The sequence below is a fragment of the Carcharodon carcharias genome (assembly GCF_017639515.1).
Source record: "Carcharodon carcharias isolate sCarCar2 chromosome 29 unlocalized genomic scaffold, sCarCar2.pri SUPER_29_unloc_6, whole genome shotgun sequence".
Classification (NCBI taxonomy): Eukaryota; Metazoa; Chordata; class Chondrichthyes; order Lamniformes; family Lamnidae; genus Carcharodon; species Carcharodon carcharias.
In genome coordinates, this window is record NW_024470679.1 from 274,836 (window position 1) to 292,748 (window position 17,913).

A 17,913-nucleotide genomic window follows, 5' to 3' on the forward strand; every position below is an offset into this window, starting at 1 on the left:
AGCTACCTGTACACTGTAACCATCAAACACTCCCAGGACAGGTAAAACATGGGGTTAGCTAGGAGAAAGTCTCCCTCTACACTGTCCCCATCAAACATTCCCAGGACAGGTACAGCACGGGGTTAGACGCAGATTAATGCTCCCTCTACTCCGTCCCCATCAAACACTCCCAGGACAGACACAGCACGGGGTTCGATAGAGATTAATTCTCCATTTACACTGTCCCCATCAAACACTCCCAGGAGAGCTAAGAGCACGGGCTTATATATAGAATAAAGCTCCGTCTAAACTGTTCCTATCAAATACTCCCCAGGACAGCTACAGCAAGGGGTTAGATATAGAGTGAAGATCCCTCAAAACTCTCCCAATCAAACATTCCCAGGACAGTTACACACGGGGTTAGATACAGAGAAAAGCTCCCTGTACACTGTCCCGATCAAACAATCCCAGGACGGGTACAGCACGGTGTTAGATAGAGAGTAAATCTCCATCTACACTGTGCCCATCAAACACTCCCAGGACAGCTACAGCACGGGGTTATAAACAGAATAAAGCTCCCTCTATACTGTTCCTATCAAATACTCACAGGTACAGCACCGGGTTAGAAACAGAGTAAAGGTCTCTCTACACTGTCCCAATCAACCACTCCCAGGACAGGTACAGCACGGGGTTAGATAGAGACTAATTCTCCATCTACACTGTCCCCGTCAAACACTCCGAGGACAGCTACAGCACGGGCTTATATACAGAATAAAGCTCCCTCTACACTGTCCCCATCATACACACACAGGACAGGTACAGCACGGGGTTAGATAGAGAGTAAAGTTCCGTCTACACTGTCCCCATCAAACACTCCCAGGACAGGTACAACACGGGGTTAGATACAGAGTAAAGCTCACTCTACACAATCCCCATCAAACACTCCCAGGACAGGTACAGCACGGGGTTAGATACAGAGTAAAGGTCCGTCTACACTGTCTCAATCAAACACTCCCAGGACAGGTACAGCACGGGGTTAGATGCAGAGTAAAGGTCAGTCTACACTGTTCCCATCAAGCACTCTCAGGACAGGTACAGCACGTTGTTAGATAGAGAGTAAAGATCTCTCTCCCCTGTCCCCATCAAACAATCTCAGGACAGTTACAGCAGGGTGATAGATACTGAGAAAAGCACGTCAACACTGTCACCATTAAACACTCCCAGGACAGTTACAGCACGGGGTTAGATATAAAGAAAAGCTCCCTGTACACTGTCACCATCAAACACTCCCAGGACAGGTAAAACACGGGGTTAGCTAGGAGTAAATCTCCCTCTACACAGACCCCATCAAACATTCACAGGACAGTTACAGCATGGGGTTAGACGCAGAGTAAAGCTCCCTCTACTCTGTCCCCATGAAACACTCCCAGGACAGGTACAGCACGGGGTTCGATCGAGATTAATTCTCCATTTACACTGTCCCCATCAAACACTCCCAGGACAGCTACAGCACGGGCTTATATGCAGAATAAAGCTCCCTCTACACTGTTCCTATCAAATACTCGCAGGAAAGGTAGACAACGGGGTTAGATACAGAGAAAAGATCTTTCTAAACTCTCCCAATCAAACATTCCCAGGACAATTACAGCACGGGGTTAGATATAGAGCAAAGCTCCCTCAACACACTCCCAGTCAAAAACTCCCAGGACAGGTACAGCACGGAGTTAGATAGAGATTAATTCTCCATCTACACTGTCCCCATCAAACACTCCCAGGACAGGTACAGCACGGGGTTAGATACAGAGTAAAGCTCCCTCTACACCGTCCCCATCAAACACTCCCAGGACAGGTACAGCACGGGGTTAGATACAGAGTAAATCTCCCTCTACACTGTCCACATCAAACACTCCCAGGACAGGTACAGCACGGGGTTAGATACAGAGTAAAGCTCCCTCTACACTGTCCCCATCAAACACTCCCAGGACAGCTACAGCACGGGGTTAGATACAGAGTAAAGCTCCCTCTACACTGTCTGCATCATACACACACAGGACAGGTGAAGCACGGGGTTAGATACAGAGTAAAGTTCCATCTAAACTGTCCCCATCAAACACTCCCAGGACAGGTACAACACGGGGTTAGGTACAGAGTAAAGCTGCCTCTACACTGTTCCCATCAAACACTCCCAGGACAGGTACAGCACGGGGTTAGATACAGAGTAAAGGTCCGTCTATACTGTCCCCATCAAACAATCTCAGGACAGGTACAGCACGGGGATAGATACTGAGAAAAGCACGTCTACACTGTCACCATCAAACACTTCCAGGACAGTTACAGCACGGGGTGAGATACAAAGAAAAGCTCCCTGTTCACTGTCACCATCAAACACTCCCAGGACAGGTATAACACGGGGTTAGCTAGTAAATCTCCCTCTAAACTGTCACAATCAAACATTCCCAGGACAGTTACAGCACTGGTCTAGACGCAGAGTAAAGCTCTCTCTACTCTGTCCCCATTAAACACTCGCAGGACAGTTACAGCACGGGGTTCGATAGTGATTAATTCTCCATTTACACTGTCCCCATCAAACACTCCCAGGACAGCTACAGCACGGGCTTATATACAGAATAAAGCTCCCTCAACACTCTCCCAATCAAACATTCCCAGGACAGTTGCAGCACGGGGTTAGATACAGAGAAAACACCCTCTGCTCTGTCACCCTCAAACACTCCCAGGAAAGGTACAGCATGGGGTTAGGTAGAGAGTAAATCTCCATCTACACTGTGCCCATCAAACACTTCCAGGACAGCAACAGCACGGGGTTATAAACAGAATAAAGCTCCCTCTATACTGTTCCTATCAAATACTCGCAGGACAGGTACAGTACGGGGTTAGATACAGAGTAAAGCTCTCTCTAAACTGTCCCCATCAAACACTCGCAGGACAGCTACAGCACGGGGTTCGATAGAGAGTAAATCTCCATCTACACTGTGCCCATCAATCACGCCAAGGACAGGTACAGCACGGAGTATGATACAGAGTAATGCTCCCTCTACACTGTTCCCATAAAACACTCCGAGGACAGGTACAGCACGTGGTTAGGTAGAGAGTAAAACTCTCTCTACACTGTCCCCATCATACAATCTCAGGACAGGTACAGCACCGGGGTTGAAACAGCTTAAAGCCGCCTCAACACTGTCCGCATCAAAGATTCCCAGGACAGATACCGCACGGGGATAGATACAGCGAAAATCACCCCCTACACTGACTCATCAACCACTCTCAGGACAGGTACAGCACGGAGTTAGATTCAGAGTAAACCTCGCTCTACACTGTTCCCATGAAACACTCGCCGGACAGGTACAGCACCGGGTTAGATAGAGAGTAAAGCTCCCTCTACACTTTCCCCATCAAACACTCCCAGGACAGGTACAGCACCGGGTTAGATACAGAGTAAACCTCCCTCTACACTGTCCCCATCAAACACTCCCTGGACAGGTACAGCACGGGGTTAGATAGAGAGTAAAGCTCCCTCTACACTTTCCCAATCAAACACTCCCAGGACAGGTACAGCACGGGGTTAGAGATAGAGTAAAGCTCTCTCTACACTGTCCCCATCAAACTATCTCAGGACAGTTACAGCACGGGGTTAGATACAGAGTAAAGCACCCTCCACGCTGTCCTTTTCAAAAACTCCCAGGACGGTTAAAGCACAAGGTTAGATATAGTTTGAAGCTAGATCTACACTGTCCCCATCAAACAGTCCCAGTAAGTTAGAGCACCGGGTAAGGCACAGAGTAAAGCTCGCTTTACATTGTACCCATCAAACACTCCCAGGACAGGTACAGCACGGGGTTAGATAGAGATTAATTCTCCATCTAAACTGTCCCCATCAAACACTCCCAGGACAGGTAAAACACGGGGTTAGCTAGGAGTAAATCTCCCTCTACACAGACCCCATCAAACATTCACAGGACAGTTACAGCATGGGGTTAGACGCAGAGTAAAGCTCCCTCTACTCTGTCCCCAAAAAACACTTCCAGGACAGGTACAGCACGGGGTTCGATAGAGATTAATTCTCCATTTACACTGTCCCCATCAAACACTCCCAGGACAGCTACAGCACGGTCTTATATGCAGAATAAAGCTCCCTCTACACTGTTCCTATCAAATACTCGCAGGACAGGTAGACAACGGGGTTAGATACAGAGAAAAGATCTTTCTAAACTATCCCCATCAAACACTCCCAGGACAGCTACAGCATGGGGTTAGATATAGAGTGAAGCTCCCTCAAAACTCTCCCAATCAAACATTCCCAGGACAATTACAGCACGGGGTTAGATAGAGAGTAAATCTCCATCTACACTGTGCCCATCAAACACTCCCAGGACAGCTACAGCACGGGTTTATGAACAGAATAAAGCTCCCTCTATACTGTTCCTATCAAATATTCGCAGGACAGGTACAACACCGGGTTAGAAATAGAGTAAAGCTCTCTCTACACTGTCCCCATCAAACACTCCCAGGACAGCTACAGTACGGGGTTAGGTACAGAGTAAAGCCCCTCTACACTGTCCCCATCAAACACTCCCAGGACAGCTACAACACAGGGTTAGATATAGAGCAAAGCTCACTCAACACACTCCCTATCAAACACTCCCAGGACAGGTACAGCACGCGGTTAGATAGAGATTAATTCTCCATCTACACTGTCCCCATCAAAAACTCCCAGGACAGCTACAGCACGGGCTTATATACAGAATAAAGCTCCCTCTACACTGTCTGCATCATACACACACAGGACAGGTGAAGCACGGGGTTAGATACAGAGTAAAGTTCCATCTAAACTGTCCCCATCAAACACTCCCAGGACAGGTACAACACGGGGTTAGGTACAGAGTAAAGCTGCCTCTACACTGTTCCCATCAAACACTCCCAGGACAGTTACAGCACGGGGTTAGATACAGAGTAAAGGTCCGTCTATACTGTCCCCATCAAACAATCTCAGGACAGGTACAGCACGGGGATAGATACTGAGAAAAGCACGTCTACACTGTCACCATCAAACACTTCCAGGACAGTTACAGCACGGGGTGAGATACAAAGAAAAGCTCCCTGTACACTGTCACCATCAAACACTCCCAGGACAGGTATAACACGGGGTTAGCTAGTAAATCTCCCTCTACACTGTCACAATCAAACATTCCCAGGACAGTTACAGCACGGGTCTAGACGCAGAGTAAAGCTCTCTCTACTCTGTCCCCATTAAACACTCGCAGGACAGTTACAGCACGGGGTTCGATAGTGATTAATTCTCCATTTACACTGTCCCCATCAAACACTCCCAGGACAGCTACAGCACGGGCTTATATACAGAATAAAGCTCCCTCAACACTCTCCCAATCAAACATTCCCAGGACAGTTACAGCACGGGGTTAGATACAGAGAAAACACCCTCTGCTCTGTCACCCTCAAACACTCCCAGGAAAGGTACAGCATGGGGTTAGGTAGAGAGTAAATCTCCATCTACACTGTGCCCATCAAACACTTCCAGGACAGCAACAGCACGGGGTTATAAACAGAATAAAGCTCCCTCTATACTGTTCCTATCAAATACTCGCAGGACAGGTACAGTACGGGGTTAGATACAGAGTAAAGCTCTCTCTAAACTGTCCCCATCAAACACTCGCAGGACAGCTACAGCACGGGGTTCGATAGAGAATAAATCTCCATCTACACTGTGCCCATCAATCACGCCAAGGACAGGTACAGCACGGAGTATGATACAGAGTAATGCTCCCTCTACACTGTTCCCATAAAACACTCCGAGGACAGGTACAGCACGTGGTTAGGTAGAGAGTAAAACTCTCTCTACACTGTCCCCATCATACAATCTCAGGACAGGTACAGCACCGGGGTTGAAACAGCTTAAAGCCGCCTCAACACTGTCCGCATCAAAGATTCCCAGGACAGATACCGCACGGGGATAGATACAGCGAAAATCACCCCCTACACTGACTCATCAACCACTCTCAGGACAGGTACAGCACGGAGTTAGATTCAGAGTAAACCTCGCTCTACACTGTTCCCATGAAACACTCGCAGGACAGGTACAGCACCGGGTTAGATAGAGAGTAAAGCTCCCTCTACACTTTCCCCATCAAACACTCCCAGGACAGGTACAGCACCGGGTTAGATAGAGAGTAAAGCTCCCTCTACACTTTCCCCATCAAACACTCCCAGGACAGGTACAGCACGGGGTTAGATACAGAGTAAAGCTCCCTCTACACTGTCCCCATCAAACACTCCCAGGACAGGTACAGCACCGGGTTAGAAATAGAGTAATGCTCCCTCTACACTGTCCCCATCCAACTATCTCAGGACAGGTACAGCACGGGGTTTGAAATAGTTTAAAGCCGCCTAAACACTCTCCCATCAAACACTCGCAGGACGTACAGCACGGGGATAGATACTGAGAAAAGCACCCAATACACTGTCACAACCAAACACTCCCAGGTCACTTACAGCACGGGGTTAGATACAGAGTAAAGCACCCTCCACGCTGTCCTTTTCAAAAACTCCCAGGACGGTTAAAGCACAAGGTTAGATATAGTTTGAAGCTACATCTACACTGTCCCCATCAAACAGTCCCAGTAAGTTAGAGCACCGGGTAAGGCACAGAGTAAAGCTCGCTTTACATTGTACCCATCAAACACTCCCAGGACAGCTACAGCACGGGGTTAGATAGAGATTAATTCTCCATCTAAACTGTCCAGATCAAACACTCCCAGGACAGGTAAAACACGGGGTTAGCTAGGAGTAAATCTCCCTCTACACAGACCCCATCAAACATTCACAGGACAGTTACAGCATGGGGTTAGACGCAGAGTAAAGCTCCCTCTACTCTGTCCCCATGAAACACTTCCAGGACAGGTACAGCACAGGGTTCGATAGAGATTAATTCTCCATTTACACTGTCCCCATCAAACACTCCCAGGACAGCTACAGCACGGGCTTATATGCAGAATAAAGCTCCCTCTACACTGTTCCTATCAAATACTCGCAGGACAGGTAGACAACGGGGTTAGATACAGAGAAAAGATCTTTCTAAACTATCCCCATCAAACACTCCCAGGACAGCTACAGCATGGGGTTAGATATAGAGTGAAGCTCCCTCAAAACTCTCCCAATCAAACATTCCCAGGACAGTTACAGCACGGGGTTAGATAGAGAGTAAATCTCCATCTACACTGTGCCCATCAAACACTCCCAGGACAGCTACAGCACGGGTTTATGAACAGAATAAAGCTCCCTCTACACTGTCCCCATCAAACACTTCCAGGACAGGTACAGCACTGGGTTAGATACAGAGTAATGTTCTCCCTACACTGTCCCCATAAAACACTCCCAGGACAGCTACAGTTCGGGGTTAGGTACAGAGTAAAGCCCCTCTACACTGTCCCAATCAAACATTCCCAGGACAGGTACAGCACAGGGTTAGATATAGAGCAAAGCTCACTCAACACACTCCCAGTCAAACACTCCCAGGACAGGTACAGCACGCGGTTAGATAGAGATTAATTCTCCATCTACACTGTCCCCATCAAAAACTCCCAGGACAGGTACAACACGGGGTTAGGTACAGAGTAAAGCTGCCTCTACACTGTTCCCATCAGACACTCCCAGGACAGCTACAGCACGGGCTTATATACAGAATAAAGCTCCCTCTACACTGTCCCCATCAAACACTCCCAGGACAGTTACAGCATGAGATTAGATACAGAGTAAAGTTCCGTCTACTTTGTCCCCATCAAACACTCCCAGGACAGCTACAGCACGGTGTTAGATAGAGATTAATTCTCCATCTAAACTGTCCCCATCAAACACTCCCAGGACAGGTACAGCACGGGGTTAGATACAGAGTAAACTTCCTTCTCACTGTTCCCATCAAACACTCCCAGGACAGTTACAGCACGGGGTTAGTTACAGAGTAAAGCTCCTTCTACACTGTCCCATGTAACACTCCCTGGAATGTAACTGCACAGGGTTAGATACAGTGTGAATCTCCATCTGCACTCTCCCGATCAAACACTCCCAGGAGAGGTACATTGCGGGCCTAGATTCAGAGTAAAGCTCCCTCTACATTGTCTCCAACAAACACTCCCTGGAAATCTGCAGCAAATATTTAGATACAGAGCGAATCTCGCTCTCCACTGTCCCTTTCAAACATTCCCTGGACAGGTACAGTGCGGAATTAGACACATAGATCCATCTGCACAGTCTCCATTATACGCTTCCATGACAATTACAGCACGGGGTTAGATAGAGAATAAATCTCACGCGACACTGTCCCCATCAAGCACTCCCAGCAGAGTTACACCATGGAGTTACATACATAATAAAGCTCCCTCTACACTGGCTCCATCAAACAATCCCTAGACAGGTACAGCACAAGGTTAGGTACAGAGGAATACTCACTCTACGCTGTCTCCATCAAACACGCCCATGGAGAGGTATAGAACCAGGTTCCTTACAGAGAAATGCTCCCTCTTCACTGTCCCCATCAAACACTCTCAGGACAGGTACAGCACGGGGATAGATACAGAGTAAAGCTCTCTCTACAATGTCCCCATCAAACTCTCCCAGGACAGGTACAGCAGGGGGATAGATACAGAGTAAAACACCCTCTACAATGTCCCCATCAAACACTCCCAGGACAGTTACAGCACGGGGTTAGATACAGAGTAAAGCTGTCTCTACACTGTCCCCATCAAACACTCCCAGAACAGGTACAGCATGAGGTTAGATACAGAGTAAATCTCCCACTATACTGTTCCCATCAAAAACTCCCAGGACAGGTACAGCACGGGGTTAGATACAGAGTGAATCTCCCTCTACACTGTCCCCATCAAGCTATCTCAGGACAGGTACAGCACCGGGTTTGAAACAGTTTAAAGCCGCCTAAACACTCTCCCCATCAAACACTCCCAGGACGTACAGCACTGGGACAGATGCTGAGAAAAGCATCCAATACACTGTCACAATCAAACACTCCCAGGACACTTACAGCACGGGGTTAGATACAGAGAAAAACTCCCTCTACACTGTCACAATCAAACACTCCCAGGACAGGTAAAGCACGGGGTTAGATAGAGAGTCATTCTCCATCTACACTGTCCCCATCAAACACTCCCGGGACAGGTACAGCACGGGGTTAGATACAGAGTAAAGCTTCCTCTTCACTGTCCCCATCAAACACTCCCAGGACAGGTACAGCACGGGGTTAGATACAGAGTAAAGCTCCCTCCACACCGTCCCCATCAAACACTCCCAGGACTGGTACAGCACGGGGTTAGACACAGAGTAAAGCACCCTCCCCGCTGTCCTTTTCAAAAACTCCCAGGACGGTTAAAGCACAAGGTTAGATATAGTTTGAAGCTACATCTACACTGTACCCATCAAACAGTCCCAGGTAAGTTAGAGCAACGGGTAAGGCACAGAGTAAAGCTCGCTTTACAATGTACCCATCAAATTGTCCCAGGAAATTTACAGCACCGGGTTAGATGCAGAGGAATTCTCTCTCTACACTGTCACTGTCAAACGCTCCTCCGACAGTTACAGCATGGAGTTAGATACAGAGTAAAGCTCCTTATACACTGTCCCCATCAAACACTCCCAGGACAGGTATAGCACGGAGTTAGATTCAGAGTAAACGGTCTTCTGCACTGCTCCCATCAAACACTCCCATTTCAGGAAAAGCACGTGGCTCGATACAGAGTAAAGCTCCCTCTACACTGTTCCAATCAAACAGTCCCAGGACAGGTACAGCAAGGGGTTAGATACAGAGTAAAGCTGGCTCTACACTGTCCCCATCAAACACTCCCAGGACAGGTACAGCACGGGGTTAGATACAGAGTAAATCTCTCTCTACACTGTCCCTATCAAACAGTCTCAGGAGAAGTATAGCACGGGGGTCGATACAGAGTAAATTCCTGAACACTGTCCCCATCAAACACTCCCAGGACAGGTACAGCATGGGGTTAGATACAGAGTAAAGTTCCCTCTACACCGTCCCCATCAAACACTCCCAGGACAGCTACAGCACGGGGTTAGATAGAGATTAATTCTCCATCTAAACTGTCCCCATCAAACACTCCCAGGACAGCTACAGCACGGGCTTATATACAGAATAAAGCTCCCTCTACACTGTCCCCATCAAACACTCCCAGGACAGGTACAGCACGGGGTTAGATACAGAGTAAAGCACCTTCTACACTGTCCCCATCAAACACTCCCAGGACATGTACAGCACGGGGTTAGATACAGTGTAAATCTCCCTCTACACCCTCCCCATCAAACATTCCCAGGACAGGTACAGCACGGGGCTATATACCGAATAAGGCTCTCTCGATGCTGTTCCTAGCAAATATTCGCAGGATAGGTACAGCACGCTCTTAGATATAGAGTAAATCTCTACCTGCACTGTCCCCATCAAACAATTCCAGGACAGACAAAGCACGGGGTTAGATACAGAGTAAAGCTCCCTCTACACTGTCACCATCAAACACTCCCAGGACAGGTACAGCACGGGGTTAGATACAGAGTAAAGCCCCCTCTACACTGTCACCATCAAACACTCCCAGGACAGGTACAGCACGGGGTTAGATACAGAGTAAAGCTCCCTCTACACTGTCACCATCAAACACTCCCAGGACTGGTACAGCACGAGGTTAGGTAGAGAATAAATCTCCATCTGCACTGTCTCAATCAAACAATCCCAAACAGTTACAGTGCAGTATTAGATACAGACTAATTCTCAAACTACATTGTCCACATCAAACACTCCCAGGACAGGTACAGCAAGGGTTTAGATACAGAGTAAAGCGCCCTCTACACCGTCACCATTAAACACTCCCAGGACAGGTACAGCAAGGGTTTAGATACAGAGTAAATCTCCCTCTACACTGTCCCCATCAAATACTCCCAGGACAGTTACAGCACGGGGTTAGTTACAGAGTAATGCTCTCTCTACACTGTCCCACGAAACACTCCCTGGAATGTAACTGCACAGGTTTAGATAAAGTGTGAATCTCCCTCTGCACTCTCCCGATCAAACACTCCCAGGAGAGGTACAGCACGGGCATAGATAGAGTAATGCTCCCTCTAGACTGTCCCATCAAATACTCCCAGGACAGGTACAGCACGGGGTTAGATACAGTGTGAATCTCCCTCTGCACTCTCCCGATCAAACACTCCCAGGAGAGGTACATTGCGGGCCTAGATTCAGAGTAAAGCTCCCACTACACTGTCTCCAACAAACACTCCCTGGAAATCTGCAGCAAATAATTAGATACAGAGCGAATCTCGCTCTGCACTGTCCCCTTCAAACATTCCCTGGACAGGTACAGTGCGGAATTAGACACATAGATCCATCTGCACAGTCTCCATTATACGCTTCCATGACAATTACAGCACTGGGTTAGATAGAGAATAAATCTCACGCGACACTGTCTCCATCAGACATTCCCAGCAGAATTAAACCATGGAGTTACATACATAATAACGCTCCGTCTACACTGGCTCCATCAAACAATCCCTAGACAGGTACAGCACAAGGTTAGGTACAGAGGAATACTCACTCTACGCTGTCTCCATCAAACACGCCCATGGAGAGGTATAGAACGAGGTTACTTGGAGAGAAATGCTCCCTCTTCACTCTCCCCACCAAACACTCTCAGGACAGGTACAGCACGGGGATAGATACAGAGTAAAGCTCCCTCTACACTGTCCTCATCAAACACTCCCAGGACAGGTACAGCACGGGGTTAGATACAGATTAAAGTTCCCCTTACACTGTCTCCATTAAACACTCCCAGCACAGGTGCAGCACGGGGTTAGATACAGATTAAAGTTCCCCTTACACTGTCTCCATTAAACACTCCCAGCACAGGTGCAGCACGGGGTTAGATACCGAGTAAAGCTTCTCTACACTGTCCCCATCAAACACTCCCAGGACAGGTACAGCACGGGGTTAGATACAGAGGAAAGCATTCTCTACACTGTCCCCATCAAACACTCCCAGGACAGGTACAGCACGGGGTTAGATACAGAGTAAAGCTCCCTCTACACTGTCCCCATCAAACACTCCCAGGACAGGTACAGCACGGGGTTAGATACAGAGTAAAGCTCCCTCTACACTGTCCCCATCAAACACTCCCAGGACAGGTACAGCACGGGGTTAGATACAGAGTAAACTCCCTCTACACTGTCCCCATCAAACACTCCCAGGACAGGTACAGCACCGGGTTAGATACAGAGTAAAGCTCCCTCTACACTGTCCCCATCAAACACTCCCAGGACAGGTACAGCACGGGGTTAGATACAGAGTAAATCTCCCTCTACACTGTCCCCATCAAACACTCCCAGGACAGGTACAGCACGGGGTTAGATACAGAGTAAATCTCCATCTCACTGTCCCCATCAAACACTCCCAGGACAGGTACAGCACGGGGTTAGATACAGAGTAAATCTCCCTCTACACCGTCCCCATCAAACACTCCCAGGACAGGTACAGCACGGGGTTAGATACAGAGTAAATCTCCATCTCACTGTCCCCATCAAACACTCCCAGGACAGGTACAGCACGGGGTTAGTTACAGAGTAAAGCTCCTTCTACACTGTCCCATGTAACACTCCCTGGAATGTAACTGCACAGGGTTAGATACAGTGTGAAGCTCCCTCTGCACTCTCCCGATCAAACACTCCCAGGAGAGGTACATTGCGGGCCTAAATTCAGAGTAAAGCTCCCTCTACACTGTCTCCAACAAACACTCCCTGGAAATCTGCAGCAATGATTTAGATACAGAGCGAAGCTCGCTCTACTCTGTCCCCATCAAACATTCCCTGGACAGGTTCAGTACGCGATTAGACACATAGATCCATCTGCACAGTCTCCATTATACGCTTCCATGACAATTACAGCACGGGGTTAGATAGAGAATAAATCTCATGCGACACTGTCCCCATCAAAAACTCCCAGCAGAGTTACACCATGGAGTTACATACATAATAAAGCTCCCTCTACACTGGCTCCATCAAACAATCCCTAGACAGGTACAGCACAAGGTTAAATACAGAGTAAAACTCACTCTACGCTGTCTCCATCAAACACGCCCATGGAGAGGTATAGAACCAGGTTACTTACAGAGAAATGCTCCCTCTACTCTGTCCCCATCAAACACTCCCAGGACAGGTACAGCACGGGGTTAGATACAGAGTAAATCTCCCTCTACACTGTCCCCATCAAACACTCTCAGGACAGGTACAGCACGGGGTTAGATACAGAGTAAATCTCCCTCTACACCGTCCCCATCAAACACTCCCAGGACAGGTACAGCACGGGGTTAGATAAGAGTAAACTCCCTCTACTCTGTCCCCATCAAACACTCCCAGGACATGTACAGCACGGGGATAGATACAGAGTAAACCTCCCTCTACACTGTCCCCATCAAACACTCCCAGGACAGGTACAGCACGGGGTTAGATACAGAGTAAATCTCCCTCTACACTGTCCCCATGAAACACTCCCAGGACAGGTACAGCACGGGGTTAGATACAGAGTGATGTTCCCCTGCCCCCTTTTGCCCATTGAGTATTTTCCAGCCTCACTGGAGCGAACCCTTTGGACCTTTTCGCATTTGTCATTCCGGAACTGTTTGTATCTGTAATTTCTGATGAAAGGCGCTGTTGGAGGGTCTCGGGGTGTCCCGGCCCAGCTCCCTTTGCAGCGCCATCTAACTCTCTGGGCCCGGCGAGCCTGCTCTGATCTGGGCTGATAGATGCCGGGCCCCGGTCGATCTCCGCTCTTCTCTGATGTTCTCCGCCCTGTTAGTTTCCGTGAGCCGGTGAAGTTTCTACAGTCAAATGGCCTCGCTTACCGTACGCTCGGAGGTCCAGCTCGGTGGGGACCTGTTGCAGGGAAGCGTCATTGTACAGGGTTTGCTGCAGACCTGTGCTCATGGCTGGGGTGATCGGTCAGCGGGAACCTGCGGAGGAATTTGAGGCGTTTCATTAACAGGATGGGACCGAACCCCCCCTTTACCCGTTTCTGTTTGCCCTGATTCATTCTCATCCTGGCCACACTCGCTGGTTGAAATCATTTCTCCCGATCATCCCGTTTGCCGGATTTCAGACTGACTTTGGGATCGGCCGGGGGAAGCTGCCAATACTTGGAGATTCGCTCTCTGAGGGTTGGCTGTCCGGGATGTGTCAGTCACTAACCGTGCACAGTCTTGCCTTCAATCTCAGCCGAGGGAAGTGAATAGGCGGCGGGCTGGTGACTGAGAGTCAAACCAGGTCAAGGGGAATTAAACTTTCCAAAGTGCCTGATCCCAGAGAGAGAGAGAGAGAGAGAGGGAGAGAGAGTTTGGAACGAAATCTGCAGAGTTAGTTGAAGATTGGGCGGGGCGGGGTATGTTTTTGGACTGATTTACTGGAGAAATCCCCCTTCGCTCCCAGTTACACTTTATAAAGCAAGAGTTAAACATTGTAGTCAGTGTTTACACTGGCGAGTGTTGGAAGGCGCTGAGCGAGCGACCCAAGGCAGCGACAGCAGTGAGTTTCTTAGAGTTTCTTCAGAGCAGTCACTGGCCTCGATGGGCCGAACGGCCTCTTTCTGTGCGGCCCTAACTCGGAGTTTAATGGGTGGGTGGATCCTCCCACAGCCCAGAAGACCCGTGGAGGGATCCACTTTAATCTTCATCATTAATCGGGGGTCGGTACCTCCGGAAACGATCCCAGGGGACTCCCGGCTTCCCCGGAACCCCAGGTGAGGCTCCTCAGCGACGGATTCGGTGGGAGAAATGAATCGTGACACCGCAACTTTTACAGAGGGTGCGGGGCCGGGAGAACAGACAAAGAGAGTCACAAAGAGAGAGTCACAAAGAGAGAGAGAGAGAGGGGGTGACAGAGGGAGAGAGAGAGAAGAGAGACTGAAAGAGAGAGAGAGACAAGATAGATAGAGACAGAGGGAGAGAATGAGCGAGAGAGACTGAAAGAAAGAGAGACAAGATAGATAGAGACAGAGGGAGAGAATGAGCGAGAGAGACTGAAAGAAAGAGAGAGACAAGATAGATAGAGACAGAGGGAGAGAATGAGCGAGAGAGACTGAAAGAAAGAGAGAGACAAGATAGATAGAGATAGAGGGAGAGAATGAGAGAGAGTCACAAAGAGAGAGAAAGAGAGTGACAGAGGGAGACAGGGAGAGAGAGAGAGAGAGAGACTGAAAGAGCGAAAGAGAAATAGAGGGAGAGAGACAAGATAGATAGAGACAGAGATGGAGACAGAGGGAGACAATGAGAGAGACAGAGAAAGAGGCAGAGGCAGAAGGAAAGTGAGGAAGGCGGATAAGAGAGAGAGTGAAGGAGACAGTGACAATAGTCTGGAGCGAAGGGATAAGAGAAGATAGAGATGGAGAGAGGCAGCGAGGGAAGACAGATAGAAATAAACAGAGACAAAGACACAAAGGCAGGCAGACTGTGTGAGAGAAAGACAGACAGTCATACACATACAGAAAGAGACAAAGAGAGAGAGAGAGAGAAACAGACAGACACACACAGACACACACATACAGAAAGAGACAACGAGAGGCAGACAGACAGACACACACACATACAGAAAGAGACAACGAGAGACAGAGAGACAGACAGACATGCACACACATACACAAAAAGAGACACACAGAGAGACAGAGAGAAACAGACAGACACACACATACATATGCACACACAGAAAGAGACAAGGAAAAACAGACAGACAGGCATACACACACATACACACAGAAAGTGACAAAGAGAGAGAGAGACAGACAGACAGACACACACGGAGACAGCGAGAAAGGGGGAGCACAGAGAGAGAGACAGAAATCGAGACACACACACACACACACGCGGTAAGAGGTAAAGAGAGAAACGGAGAGAGACATAGGGAGAAAGAGGCAGAGACACACGCGCAGAGAAATAGAGAGAGGCAGACAGAGTGCGAAAGTGAGACACAGAGGGAGAGAAAGAGAGACAGGCAGAGAAAGACAGAAAAACACACATACACACAAGGTGACAGGGAGACACAGGGGAGGCGCAAGGACACAGAGAGAGAGAGGGAGAGTGACAGAGAAAGAGGGAGAGGGATCACGGAAAGAGGGAGAGGGATCACAGAGAGAGGGGGGAGGAGCATACAGAGAGCGGGACAGAGAGTGAGAAAAGCGAGACAGAGACAGACAGAGAGAGACCGAGAGAAAGAGAGAGAGAGAGAGAGAGAGACCGACCTGAGAAATCACTGTAATTACCGAACGGATTTGCAGGGTAGTTAATTCCTCACTGAACCCTGGAGCGGGTTGCTCTCAGGATGAGGAGACGGCGATTCGCCCTGTTCCGCTCAGACTGAGGGTCTAGTGGTGAGGGAACATGTAAGGGCGGAGGCTGGGGTGAGCAGGGGACTCAGGAAGAACAAGGAGCAGACACTCTAGCGAAGTGAAAGACGGCTCTGGCTAACAGAACAATTCCAGAAGGAGAAAAGTTGCAAAACAAAAAAAAAAACAAGCTGCGGATGCTGGAAACCCCAAAACAAAAACAGAATTACCCGGAAAAGCTCAGCGGGTCTGGGCCGCAGATAGTTGAGCGGGTTAATCCCTGAGCCAGCGCCGGTGCTGCGAGTCCTTTTCTCCACGGAGCTGTGAATGAACCGACCCCGTCTCAGTCTGGTCCCCTCCGCTCTGCGGCCTTCAGCCTCCAGTTATAGGGTGTCCGCAGCTCTGTCACTGCTCCGGCTCCCAGGGGCGTTCACCTCTTGCGTTCTGCCCACCCACGGCAGAGTCGTGACCGACAGCGCCAGAGTTTCCACTGACACTCCTGGGTCACGACACAGCTGCAGCAGGCAGCCGGAGTGAGCAGGCGGAGCAGCCGGTCCCTCCGTTTCCAGCTGTCAGACTCTTCAACTCCACAAACCCGGCCTTTTATCGCGTGTCCTTAAGGCGCGGGACTGTCGGACTGAAGGCCCTCAGCCGGCGCTGTTTTCTGAGATAACGAGGGACACTTTGAGACCCTGCTCCACGCTGCTTTGTGGTGGTGAGGGGGGGGTGGGGGGGGGGGTGGGTGGGGGGGGTTGGGGGGAGGGGTGGTTGTTGCCGTTTTTCAGTTGAAATGTTAAATCGCATCAACTGAAAACACCGCAGGTTAAAACCGAAAACAACCGTTTTGTTAAAATAAAAAATCAGTTAGCGGCTCGCTCAGGAATGTTTTCTGATGTTTTACAGCTTGGAAATCAAATGTCAACATCTTTGTGACAGTCAATGTGATTCCCAGGAAAGATCGAGTGTTTGAGAGGGCTGGAGAGAGAGAGAGAGAGAGAGACAGGCAGAGAGACAGAGACAGAGACAGGGAGCGCGCTTGAGAGAGAGACAGGCAGAGAGAGAGAGAGACAGAGACAGAGAAAGAGAGACAGGGAGAGAGCAAGAGAGAGAGAGAGAGACAGTGAGAGAGAGAAAGAGACGGAGAGAGAGAGAAAGGTAGGGAGACACATCCACACAAACACACAAAAATACACAAACACCCCCCCACCCCCCCGCCCCCCCACACTCACACAGACACACACTCCACATACACACAGCGGGAGAGAGAGAGAGAACATCCTCACACACTGTGAGATACAAGGAGAAAGTAAGCTGGTGCTGTGGATATAAAAAGGATTTTTTTCCTCAGGTCTGGGGTGTTTCAGTGACTGTCCGTTTTCCTTCCACTGTCGCCAGTCCTGCAGGAAGTGGGATAAGTGAATTAGAGGGGTTAGTTAAATGGATGGCTGAGAATAACTGGGATAGAAAAAGACTAGTGCACCAGCATTTAAGGCAAAATACTGCGGATGCTGGAAATCTGTAACACGAAC

At 49.1% G+C, this 17,913-nt stretch overlaps 1 protein-coding gene across 3 annotated transcripts in view; it reads right to left on the reverse strand.

The window, feature by feature from the left end:
• LOC121274112 (protein c-ets-1-B-like) overlaps positions 1 to 16,890 on the reverse strand; it is a 37,448-nt gene extending 20,558 nt beyond the window's left edge. The window contains exons 1-2 of one of the 3 annotated variants that reach the window (XM_041181267.1): positions 16,615 to 16,890; positions 13,917 to 14,024 (exon numbers count right to left, since the gene is read on the reverse strand). In XM_041181267.1, coding sequence (XP_041037201.1) covers positions 13,917 to 13,998 — 82 coding nt within the window. In that variant the 5' untranslated portion in view covers positions 13,999 to 14,024; positions 16,615 to 16,890. Of the gene's footprint in view, positions 1 to 13,916; positions 14,025 to 14,760; positions 14,911 to 16,321; positions 16,436 to 16,614 lie in introns of those variants that run through there. The other 2 variants (XM_041181268.1, XM_041181269.1) reach the window with 2 other exon arrangements.
• Positions 16,891 to 17,913: the final 1,023 nt, after the last annotated feature.